Source organism: Polypterus senegalus, chromosome 10 (assembly GCF_016835505.1).
Source record: "Polypterus senegalus isolate Bchr_013 chromosome 10, ASM1683550v1, whole genome shotgun sequence".
NCBI classification, from domain to species: domain Eukaryota; kingdom Metazoa; phylum Chordata; class Cladistia; order Polypteriformes; family Polypteridae; genus Polypterus; species Polypterus senegalus.
Genome location: NC_053163.1, coordinates 121844470 through 121856680, shown reverse-complemented (window position 1 = coordinate 121856680; position 12211 = coordinate 121844470). Strand labels below are relative to the sequence as shown.

The window sequence follows — 12211 nt, the reverse complement described above, 5'->3', positions numbered from 1 at the left end:
TGCAGTTGAAGAAGCCACTGATATCAGAGACCATCGCGTTCTCAGCATTGTGAAAGGAAAGTAAACTTTTGGCTGTATGGTAATTCTTTTATGTAGGCAGCTCTAATTGTATGGGACATATTTACTGTAAGTAATTAATCTGATTAAATTATAACTACATGTATTAAACAGTCTTTCCCATATAAAAAGTGATATTAATGAATGGCACTAGTTGTTAAACATTTTGCCTCACAATGACAAGGCACGAAAAGTCCACATTTGACTCTTCTGTTATAAACTCAGCACCAACAAACACAGGCAGAAGAGCAGGCTTTTCCTCAGATGCAGTGAGCCCTTAAAAGCGGGTTTCTTTTTCTTGTATTGTCTTCTAGATGAGTCAGTTTTGCTTTGTAATGAATTAATTTATGATATGCAGTAGACAAAGCTACAGATGTATAGCTTTTTAAGCATTTTCATACTGTACACATTTAAGAATCATTATAAGTAATTTACACAGTTACAATTACAGGTACTGAAGAGAGGGAGCACAGTGGCGCAGTGGTAGCACTGCTGCCTCACAGTAAGGAGACCTGGATTCGCTTCCTGGGTCCTACCTGCGTGGAGTTTGCATGTTCTCCCTGTGTCTGCGTGGGTTTCTTCCAGGTGTTCTGGTCTCCTCCCACAGTCCAAAGACATGCAGGTTAGGTGCATTGGTGATCCTAAATTAGCCCTACTTGGTGTGTGTGTGTGTGCGTGTGATCTGAGGTGGGTTGGCGCCCTGCCCGGGATTTGTTCCTGCCTTGTGCCCTGTGTTGGCTTGGATTGCCTCCAGCAGACCCCCGTGACCCTGTGTTAGGATATAGCGGGTTGGATGATGGATGGTATTGAAGACCAGCACTTTCTGGAAGATGTTATCTTTATGGACAGCTGCAACTTTTCCACCTTTTCACAAGCAATACTGTACTTCATTCCCTTCACAACAACTAGCTGAATCTTAATGACATTTTAGCAGTGGTTACAGACAATGCATCATACTTTCTGAAAGCATACCAAGAAGTTTTAAAAGGGGTTATGCCTAACAGTGTGCATTCAACTTGCTTGTGTCATGTTATTAGTTTGGTGGGAGAGACCTGGCAGCACTATTAATACTTCAATGAGGCTACATCACTAGTGATATGGGTGACGTCTGCCTTCTTCAAGAAGCCTGCCAGGAAAAGGAGATGGGGAACCTTCTTGTCACTGAAAGAGATGGTGCTGACCAAGACCCCCCAAGGCAGGATAAACCCGGTGGAATAGCTGGTTTAAATCAATACGGTAAACTACTGAAAATATTAACCTCTACACAAAGAGTTCTTTCTGGCTGAGAATACATCATCTCAGACTGTGACATATATACTAGAGGCGACTAAAACTGAGGAAAAACTGGAGACCCTAAAAATGAAGTTAACCCTCATCTCAGAGGGATGCATCAAACTGGTCACATTTCTTACAATTCTGGAGGGCACTCACTGTCCTGCTGCAGTCTCAGTATACAACATCATGGAGGAAATGCAAGAGACAGTGCTATTTTAAAAGTAAAACACATACATGTGTGGCCACTTGAGAATTGTTGTTTATTGTTCTTTGTAACAGATTATGTTAAATTAATATTAATTTTGTACTGAAATACCTATTTCAATTATACGAATCAAAAGAGAAATACTTTAAAAACATATCTGCTTCCTTTTCTTTCTCAGGTCATCTTAAGCTACCACCTCTTCATTCATAATTCTTATTTACGAAACAGTCTAAAAAGAGAAATTAATAAATATTCAATAGATGCACTACACACAAAGACAGGACAGGGAGTTTTTTAAAAGGTAAGAAGTGTAATTACAAGGAATTCAAATGAAGATAACCACTACTTCTACACTGATGTTTGCCCATACTGAGAGAATGCATAACAATCAAATCTAACATGTAAATATTTATATATTTTTTTTAAGTAATGGAATTAAAATATGTTAAAATACAAGTATTATCAGCAGAAAACCTATTGTTTTGAGCAGTGAATGTGTTTGGAACAATGTCTACGCAATTCTCGTATAAAGCATTCCACATACATACACAACAAGGCAAGAGAAATTTCAAAATATGTAATGTACTCATCTTACTTTTTTAAACACTGTGTTAAACAAGTTATACTGCTACCAAATGAGGATGTGGTTAAGACTATGATGGAATCTGAAGCAGAGTGTCACATCTCACAAATTCATCAATTCATTTTCAAACCAGCGTAACTGCATTCAAGGCTGAGGATGCCACTGTCTATTCCACTAGCATCAGACACAAGGCTAGAACCAACCTTTGGTGCCAGTGCATCACAGAAATCACTCATTAACCTGGCTGGCATGTCTTTAGGATGAGAATGAGAAACTAGCATATCTTGGAAAAAAAGCTAAGAAAACAGTTATCGGGTGGGCATTTGAATTCAGTTTCCTGGAGGTGTAAGGAAACAGTGCTAACCATGGAGTAACAATGTTACTGGCACTGACTTTTCCAGTGTATTCCTCTTCGATCATTCTTTGGTAATTAGGTACAGGATTAACTGATGGACTGTAATTCCATGCACTGTAAGCCTTAGATGTGTGCAATAGAGAAAAGAAATTATATGTACTAAAGACTCATGTGTTCAGAAGGAGAAATAAATTGCATTATAAACTATAGTCACTAATATCTAAACCATTTTTTGTACTCTCCTGTATTGAAATTTTATTAGAATAATCTTTAGTCTGATTACTGCATTTATTTGAATATGTTTCCTCCCAAAAGGTAAGTTATTAATTAAATATTAGGCTCCATGTGAATGTAACTATAATCTAGTTATCTGGAGTAATAACAAAATTCTCTAACATTGTATATATCATATCAGACAATCCTGTAACTGACTAATAATTTGATCACATTTCTATGCTTCTAGATTAACCTGTATATTAAAGCTTGTTCTGACAGAATTCAACAGTATTCAATCCACACACGTGCAACTGAAATGTTCATGAGGTTTTACAAAAATTATACAATTCTGTTCTACCTTGTTAATGTCAAATGAACTAACAGAATCCCTCTTAAGTGTATTATGGTGAAGCAAAGAAACAACAAACTTAGAGATTGCAGTTGTGAAGATTTGCTTTGTCACTTTGACTTGTACTATTAAAATGGTAAATACTGTGTATGGCTACTGGTATTCTTGCAGTCCAATAAAAATATATTTTCGATAGCTATATGAACCACCACAAAAGTAGAAACCTAATATACAGATTAATAGATTCTACTTAAAAGTAGAAAATTAATATTTTTAAGCAAATTGTTAAAAAATGTTTTGGATCATATAAAGATTCAGTGTAGAAACAGCAGAGAAAGACACAGTATTGCCAAGTCTTTGAATTCATTTACTGGCTGGACAAGTCATAGCCTCTATATAGTTTGTATCTCATAATCTAATGTATACTGGAACAGACATTTTTAAGGCATGATATCCTACCTGACACCAACCTCCATTAATTTCACCATCGTTCTTGTGTGACATGTGGGGTACGTATTTTAACCCTAGGTCACAAGGGTGTTATGGATTATGAAGCAAACAGCACAAGAAGGACAGAATGTTGTAGGTGTGCACTACTATAAAATTATGAAAAGAACATCATAATTGATAGTAATGGGGTTAAGAATACCTGGAGGAAGATCATGGACATGTTAGTGAATAAAGAGAATGAACAAGGTTTGTTGTGAGGAAACAGAAGTATCAAGCTGCAAGTATTTGAAAGAGAAGTTTGCAAATGCAGAGAAAATGATTAAGACAGATAAAGCAGGAGGCCCAAATGGTGTTGGAAATGCTGAAGGCTGAATAAAGTACTGTAACTGAATTGTTGACAGACTCATGCAGTATGGGAGAATTACTGAAAATTGGAAAGTGTGCTCAATCCATACTTTATGATTGATATACGTGATCAATTGTTGTGCGAGTCATATAGAACAATCAAAGTTGTGGAACAGGTAAAGAAGAAGCTCAAGAGAGTGCTAGAATAAAAAAATCAGGGATCAAGTGAAAGTTAGCAAAATTCTAGATCTTTAACTACAGATAATTCCATAATTTTGATAAGAAAAGCAAACAATTTAGTTAGCCTACTGTGTATAAATAAAAATAGAACTTCTAATAAAAATTAAATAAATAAAAATAGAACTTCTAATAAAAATTAAATAAATAAAAATAAGTAAATCTTACTTGACCGGCAAGGTAGCTGCAGTTCAGCATCTGCAACGCTGCCCTGATCTGCACCTAATTTTTTCCGTTTAAATCTCTCTTCACGCTCTTCCTGGATCCTAAAACACATTTTAAGGTTACAGAAGCAGGCTGCCTTATACTGCCTTATATAAAACAAATTATCACTACCACTTACTGTTTCAGTTCCTCTTTAAACAACTCCAAATTGCTCTTTTTTTTCTCCTCAGTTTTCTTTTTATTAACCTGATAAAAAATAGATAATACATTAAAATAAATAAATGGCATGTTAAGATTCCAAAAATATGGACATTGGCAGGTTTATCACTAGCATGCACTCATTCAATTGTCCATATGTGTATTTACCAATTTAGAAATTTTTAAACAAGGTAAAAAATATGTATAGTCCTACTTATTGCATATACAGTACAATATTTAAAATGTATTAAATGGCCGCCATGTTGCCAAGGTGTCAACAAGATTGCAATTACTGAAAAACTGTAAGTACTTACAGCTTTTTTAGACTCAGACGGTGATGATGATGAAACATTCTGCTGAACTGAAGATAATTTTGTACTTGGGCGATAAATCTTATTCTTCTTATTTTCCGTAGCAGTTTCTTCTAAAATATGAAATAGAAATTACTTAACTAACTGAAGCACGATGCATATGAATGGAAAGTTTAAATAATAAATTACTTGCTTAAATAAGTAAAAAAAAAAACAATCATAGTATGTGTGACTCTAAATAATTATTAATTAAAATGATAACTAATTTTAAACTCATGTGTCCTAACTGTTCACATTTATACTGAAGCAGTAATAAACCTTCAAAACAGAAAGTCACAAGATAGAAAAGACCACTCAGCACCCCATGCATTGATGTATACGATGACATAAAATATAGCACATTACCTACATTATCTTTCTTCCATATACAGTCTATTGCCCATTATTTTTTTTATTCCAAACTACATTTGGATTTGTAAGAAAAAAAGTAATTACCCAAGATGCTAATGACTACAATGGCTATGTATACTGTATTTTATTGAAGAAATGAGAAGAAGGTTTGTACAGTGATTAGTGCCGGATCTACAGCCCTGGGATGTGCTGGTGCCTGCTTTCCTTCCTTTACACCCAGGCTAATGTCCTGCTGTCCTAAAAGAATTTTCAGTTAGTCCATCAAAAAGTGATCACACAGTTTTTTGGTTTTTTTCCTTATTGTCATTTTACTTCTTTTCCTTTCATGCTGCACATGTGTTCTAATCTGTCAGCTTAACATTTGTCATTGCCATCATAAGAAACTGCTTGTTGAAAAAGAGTGGAATATTCTACATATGGTTATTAAATTAAAAAAAAAATCAGATTAACTAATTATGGAACAAAGGATGAACATTGTATCCATCTATACATTTCTAACTCATTTATCTAGCTTGGAGACACTGGGCACACACAGAACACATATTCTTGTGCAGAGTAAGACATTCATCAGAAACCAAGACAGGTTAAAAAAAAAAAAAAAATTGTGAAAGAACAGACCAGCTACATTCAGAAATACATACAAGTTCATGAATTCTAAGCAGACTCGGGCTGCTCTGGGAACCACAAATCTGAGAAGAAGTCGACAACTTTACAGTCACTTTAACTATGGTAAAAAACACATTGCATCATAAAGACACAATTTTACTATAGGCGGCACCAAATGTGACTCACTGCTAGAGATGCCAGATGGTGCATGTTTTTAAGTCTTTGTTTGTATATGTCATTTAGGAAAATATCTGGTAAATGAGTTCCAAACTATTAAAGTACTCATTTTGGATATTCCAGCTATTTTGGAATCTCACATTTAAGAATTACAGAATTAGTAAAGCGGTTTTAAATGTTGATGGTTTGGGTGCATTGGAATGAAAGGATGGATTTTGTTGTTCGATTAGATGGCCCACCACAGACTCCAGTGTAGAAAGCTCAGGAGGGAGAAGGCATAGGCAGCAAATTGGCCAAGGTCTCCAGGACTCTGACAAGGTCTGGCGTTTGTCTTTGCCTATTATAATTGACAGTGAAGACCCCAGAGGTTTATTTTCCCCAGGGATGCTGCTGAATGCAGGTTTTGTTTTTCTCTCCTCCATTGACATTTGGCCACAGTTGAACTAAATTAATGGGGAGATATCATTAGTTTGTTACTGCATTTATCTTTGAACTTGTTATTGCACTCTGAGCCTGCACTTATCTTATAGCTCTATAAAAAAAAAAAAAAAACTGAATTGAATGGTTGTTTTTTTCAGACTTTATGCAATTCCATGATTCTTTCAATCTTTTAAGATTTATAGACTATTTTTCATCCTCATTAAGTATAGTAAACAATCTTGTATATAGCTAAAATATATCAAAAGAAAGATAATAGCAAATATTTACCAAATGAATCACATTTGTATCTGAAAGCACTGCGCATATTTATTTATACACTTATCAAAAAGAAACAACACATCAAAAAATCCATTCAACTCCAGCCCTTGTAACAGAGAAACATTAGTCATACTCACATTCAATTACAAAAACCATGCCTTCCTGTCTAAAATAATTAAACTTTCACAACATGATGATGAGTTTGGCTATCCTTTGTAGATTACTGGAATATAAACTTATTTGAAAAGTCTCTAATATTTCCACTTTCACTCCTGTGACATAAACTACAGATGTCAATTTCAATGTTCTCTGACACTGAACAAGGCAGTGCTAGACTTTTATTTTTCCAAATTCTGAAAGAAAAAAAAAAACTCCATTCTGAAAAGCATCTGGCCCCCAAGACTCTGGATAAAATTGGGATCAACTATTTATCAACTTATGTTTATGTTAAATGTATTCACTTTTTAAAAATGTATAATGAGACAAAAGATCTACACTCTAAACAAAGGACATTAAAATATGAAAATAAAAGTTATGTTATATAAGTAACATATAAATGTTTTTCATGTAAAGATCATCAAAGGTTTCTATTTAAGATAATATGCCTTTGTCGTTCCTGAGGTGTCCTTTCACGATGATAAAAAAAAAATAGAAATAATTATTTTATCATGAATTCATGGAACTTTTTTTATTGGGGTAAGAATATATTTCCTTTTTGTTTGTCTGCTCACAGTCTCCAGTGTGGGTGGAGTTATTACACCCAACAAGCCCCCAGAGCCAATCTATATTCTGCTCATAATCCTACTTTTATCTCTGCAATTCTGCTTGTTACAAGTTATGTTCTGCCATGGCTTGTAATAACAGACAGATGTTCGTTCACATTATATCAATGTTTTTTCCTAAATGGAGCTTACTTTTCACCCATTACATTTTGTGTTGTTATTTTAAATAGGCTACAGAGCAAGATTCACACTGACTGGCAACGTAATAAAAGCTTACAAAGTACAAGTAACAAGCAATTTGTTATTACATGGGGAGAACATGCAAAACTCATGTAGACCCTGGTGCTGTGAGGCAGGAAAGACAGCTCTGAGCTACCTTACCTATAGAATAATGGCATAAAAGGAGCTCTGACAGCAATGGCAGCAGTGCCGAGTACAGAGGGATGAAAGTGCAGACCACAGATGCAGCACTTTCTTAATCTATGAACTATCTATCACCTTGTATGAAGGCTCTTTTAGCCTTACCTTGTACAAGAGAATACTAGTACAGTTTGCATGTTTGATAGTAAAAATGTCAACTTTTGATTGTACTCCTGATGCGTAGCTGATGAGGAGGCAGGGGAAAGAGTGGCATATGGTTTGCCTTTTACCCAGGGTGAGAGGAAGAAGGGTAGTCAGTGAAAGAGGCCACTGAAATAATGAAATAAGCTTTCCTATAGTGAAAGAATATAAGTGATTATAAATGTTCCTTTTTCAGTTATTATTGCCTAGTTGTCTGCAGAAAGGAGAGAGCAATTCAGTTCAAGGCATCAACATTCAATGTTAATAGTTGTGTTTGGTGATGACTTTCTGAGGTGAATCTACTCCCCAGGCCCTGAAAAATGCTGCAGAAGAAGCTGACAAGTGAAAGTGAACAGACCTGTCTCCTTTTAAAATGGCTAAAAGTTACAACATTTTGCTCTGCACTTTTTTCACATCTTAAAAAGACATGTATACATAGTTTTAAAATATTTGTACATTCTTATGATGCAAATCAACACTCAATAAAACATTTTGCCTTGAAAAAGGGATGTATTTGGTGTGTTATGTGTCTTTTTCATTCAACTATGGACTTGAGTATCCATTAGCAACATGATAAGCTGCAAAAACACACAAGGATTTTTTTATTAATTCATAAAAAACAAGAACACAATTGTATTTGACAAATTAACATATACTGTACTATGATTGTGAAGAAATAACGTCAACTTGAAAAATACCAAACATATTATTTAGGCTGTCAACTATTTTTCCAAGTACTGTAACTTTGTTTTGTTACTAGCGTGTAATGTAATCTTATGACTACTTAGGGTACAAAGCATTTTGTGTTCTACCAAACTTTGTGTACTGTAAGTTTTAAATGTTCTTGACAACCACTCAAACTATGTTATTTGTGTATTACATTTTGCATGCAGTCTTGGTTGAAGGGCCTGATAAATAACAGAACAGTAATTATATGCGCTTTTGTCATGTTTTTGAGACTTGCACAGCACACTCATAAACCAGGGTTCAACTGTACCTGTCCTCTATGCAACATTTGCAATCAACTTACTTCTGTGGAGGGCAAGTACTTTTCCTCACCCAATTTAGACAGACAGACAGATACTTTATTAATTCTAAGGGGAAATTCACAAACCTTCACCTAAGCATGTGTACATAAACACACAAGAACAATGTGATTCAAACCAAAGAAATAAGTTCACAGTGCTCACAAAAAAGGGAAGGTGAATGTTTTTCAATAACCCGATTACCAATTGTATCGATTTTGACTAGTGCAAAAATGTAAACTTCTGCTCTTTTGCAGAAATTAATAAACTTAATTCTAAAAAAAAAGGATACATTTGCATAAAATAATGACCAGCTTACTGGAATAAAGTAACTTTCTGGAAAAGTGCACGTGCTGCAGCTGATACTGGCTGCTCTTAAATCAAATAGTAATCACTGTGCTAGGAAAAGCGCAAGTCTAAATTTTGTGTAGGAATGAAGGTTTTATCTCATTAACTCTATTGACAACACTGAACAGACAATAAATCTGCTGAGAAAAACATTATGTTTCACATAATAATATTATGTTGAATATACTTACCTAAAAAATTAATCAAAAGAAAATTATAAAGAGACCTCTTAGGAATCAGAAGATTTATTGGTAAAATAAAATTCACTTCACAAAAATTACACACTTCAGACCAGCCATGCTTAATTAAGTGTGAAAACACAATACCTTTAGTTGCATTAACAATTCCACCTCGTACAAAGGTTTTCACAGAGTTTGTCTCATTAACATCAAAGGATGCTACAAACTCTTCAAAAACTTCAGCTGCCTTTTCTTCCTCTTCCTAAAAAGCAAGAGGACTGTCAGCAAGTATTCCTGTCTTTAAAGCAAAGTCTTAATGAAACACAGTTGAACATTTTGTCCTCCTGGAGTATTACAACCCATGCATGAAACTAATGGAGGGACGTACTTTATCCATTTAAAGGTGGTGAGTAGCAAAATAACATCCCTACACCAAAGGATGAAGAACAAGAACCAGTACTGGAGTGGGCACAGTGACCACTCCATCACACATTAAAATCTTTCCAAATTTTATTGTGCACACCCCAAAAGTAAATGAATACTGAAAAAGTCAGTTAGGTAGATCAAGATGATTTTTTGAAAGATAAAACTAATATTTTGATGACCAAAGTTCCTAAAAAAATAAAACAATTTTTATATCGCACATTTCTAAAATGACTCCTATTTCAAGGAACTTTAAATATATACAGACCTGTCTTCCCCCAAAATCTGAAGTGCAACCAAGCAGGATCATAAAATGAGTTAGAGGCAAGAACTGAACAAGAAATGTTAGGTTTAAAATCCTGTAGTTTAACAACTGGACTATACTGCCCACCTGTATAATGTCTTAAGGCATTATTTACCTACCTTTTTCTTTATCTCATCCTGCTCCTTTTTGCTAAGTGGTCTTTTTGTACTCGAGGATTTTGTCTTTTTTTCTGCCATTGCTTTGAATATAAATACATAAGTGAAACATACGAAAAAATATAAATATTAATTGAAACAAAATTTCCATTGTTGAATATTTATTTGCAATCATTTCTAAATGTTCTTTTCAGTACTGCTAAAGGTGTTATAAGGCTCTCTCATATCCAAGTATTTAAGTAACAAAAGTGAAACAGAATAAAAGACACCCAAAGCAAAAGGTAAGGTCATCAGTGATGTACTCACACTACTTGACACTCGACTGTTCACCTATTATTATTATTGTAGGAATAAAGTCGGTGTAAATCTTGTGATTATTTCTTTGAGATTTATCTTTTTTTAATTGTTTTACACTACTAGCGATTTTGTGCATGTCATTTCCTTGTAACTGTATGAAAAATGCTATATACAAGATTAATCCTATAAATCTATAGATTGACTAGTTCTGCACTCAACTACCAAATATCTGGAGACCAATCATATTCTTGTTTTATTCGCTACTTGGGCTGATCTACGTCCACTTTCTTTCTTTGTATTAACCACGTCAATTATAGAGATTTTAGCTTGGAGAGAGTTTTTCTTGCATAAGCGATACTTCACCAAGGATACCCAGTAGCTAAAAAAAGAAGCGGAACAACAACTGTCAAGAGTAATAAATAGCGTTAAAATCATGATCGATAACACTGTACCAATGCTTCGAATCACTGAAAGGACCTCGGTACAAGTAGCGAATCTCACATCATTGTAAAACAATAGGTCACACGTAAAGAAGAAATCGTAAAACAACTTAAAAATGCAGGTTTATACTTGGCAACTAACAGTTCAACAGACATTCACGTTTTCTTCCCTTTACTTGATCAAATTCTGACATGACCCATTACAAATCCGCCCATAAACATTAAAAAAATGAAACATTAACTTTGACCGTGCAATAATAAATCTAGTTCTCATTGTGATGTCTACGCACTCCTCGACCCTTCCCACTTCAATGTAGTATGCCTGCACTAGACTGATTATGCTCTAATCACATTCTACCTTCGCTTATGGACCTTCAACCAAAATAAAATTAGCCACGTTTCTGCAAACTAAATCAGATACAATATTCAAACGGTCCACTGCAAACACTTACTGATTTCTCGCCCAGATATATTCCGAGCAGAAAATACTGCTGCTACTACACCTCCATGTTGAAGCGACGGCATTCACGTACTGACAGCGTACGCAGCGTTAGCGTCTCAGTCCGCCAATCAGCCTCAAAGAGCTGCGGTTGGCAGGCAGGTCGCATCTACGGCAAGCCAACACTGACATATTTGGCAAAGTTAAAGGGATTTTGGCTTCATTTGTTAGTATTTCGCTAAAAGACTTACTGTCTTCACGCTCGTCATCTGTTGCGTGTATCACTTCGGGGTTTCATATTATTTTTATTACAGTCATAAAGCGCCGGCGTCAAATAAGGCTGTCAGCAAAAACATGCGTGTTAATGGTTGACGCTGTGTTGTGGTTGTTTTGTACGGGCAGCGCCTACGGTAGGCCCACCCTCTGCCTACGGTTAAATTAGCTAGAACTGGGTTTTAGACAGGTAAAAGAATGTTAAGGTTTTTACATTAAATGTAGTTTTGTTTACAGAATGAGTGTAGAAATAGTTTATAGGGTCATTATCGTCACATGAACCAGGCACAATGAAATTCTTACACGTGTTAATCAACTCCCAGTAGTCGTCGCTTTCCGGCGCCATCATTAGAGATAGGGTGAGTAATCCGGTTAAGGCAGAAATCGGTTTCTTAAAAATCCGTTTACATAAGCAAGTCAATTTCTGGAGTCCTCCTTTGCCAAA

General features: G+C 35.1%; 1 protein-coding gene across 3 annotated transcripts in view; it reads right to left on the bottom strand.

Moving 5' to 3' along the window:
- Nucleotides 1-12211, bottom strand: part of zgc:163098 (uncharacterized protein LOC100037380 homolog) — a 45037-nt gene extending 32826 nt beyond the window's left edge. Inside the window, exons 1-6 of one of the 3 annotated variants that reach the window (XM_039766498.1) lie at nt 12070-12211; nt 10321-10400; nt 9622-9736; nt 4750-4859; nt 4416-4483; nt 4241-4338 (exon numbers count right to left, since the gene is read on the bottom strand). In XM_039766498.1, the coding sequence (XP_039622432.1) occupies nt 4241-4338; nt 4416-4483; nt 4750-4859; nt 9622-9736; nt 10321-10400; nt 12070-12115 (517 nt within the window). In that variant the 5' untranslated portion in view covers nt 12116-12211. Of the gene's footprint in view, nt 1-4240; nt 4339-4415; nt 4484-4749; nt 4860-9621; nt 9737-10320; nt 10416-11506; nt 11615-12069 lie in introns of those variants that run through there. The other 2 variants (XM_039766497.1, XM_039766496.1) reach the window with 2 other exon arrangements.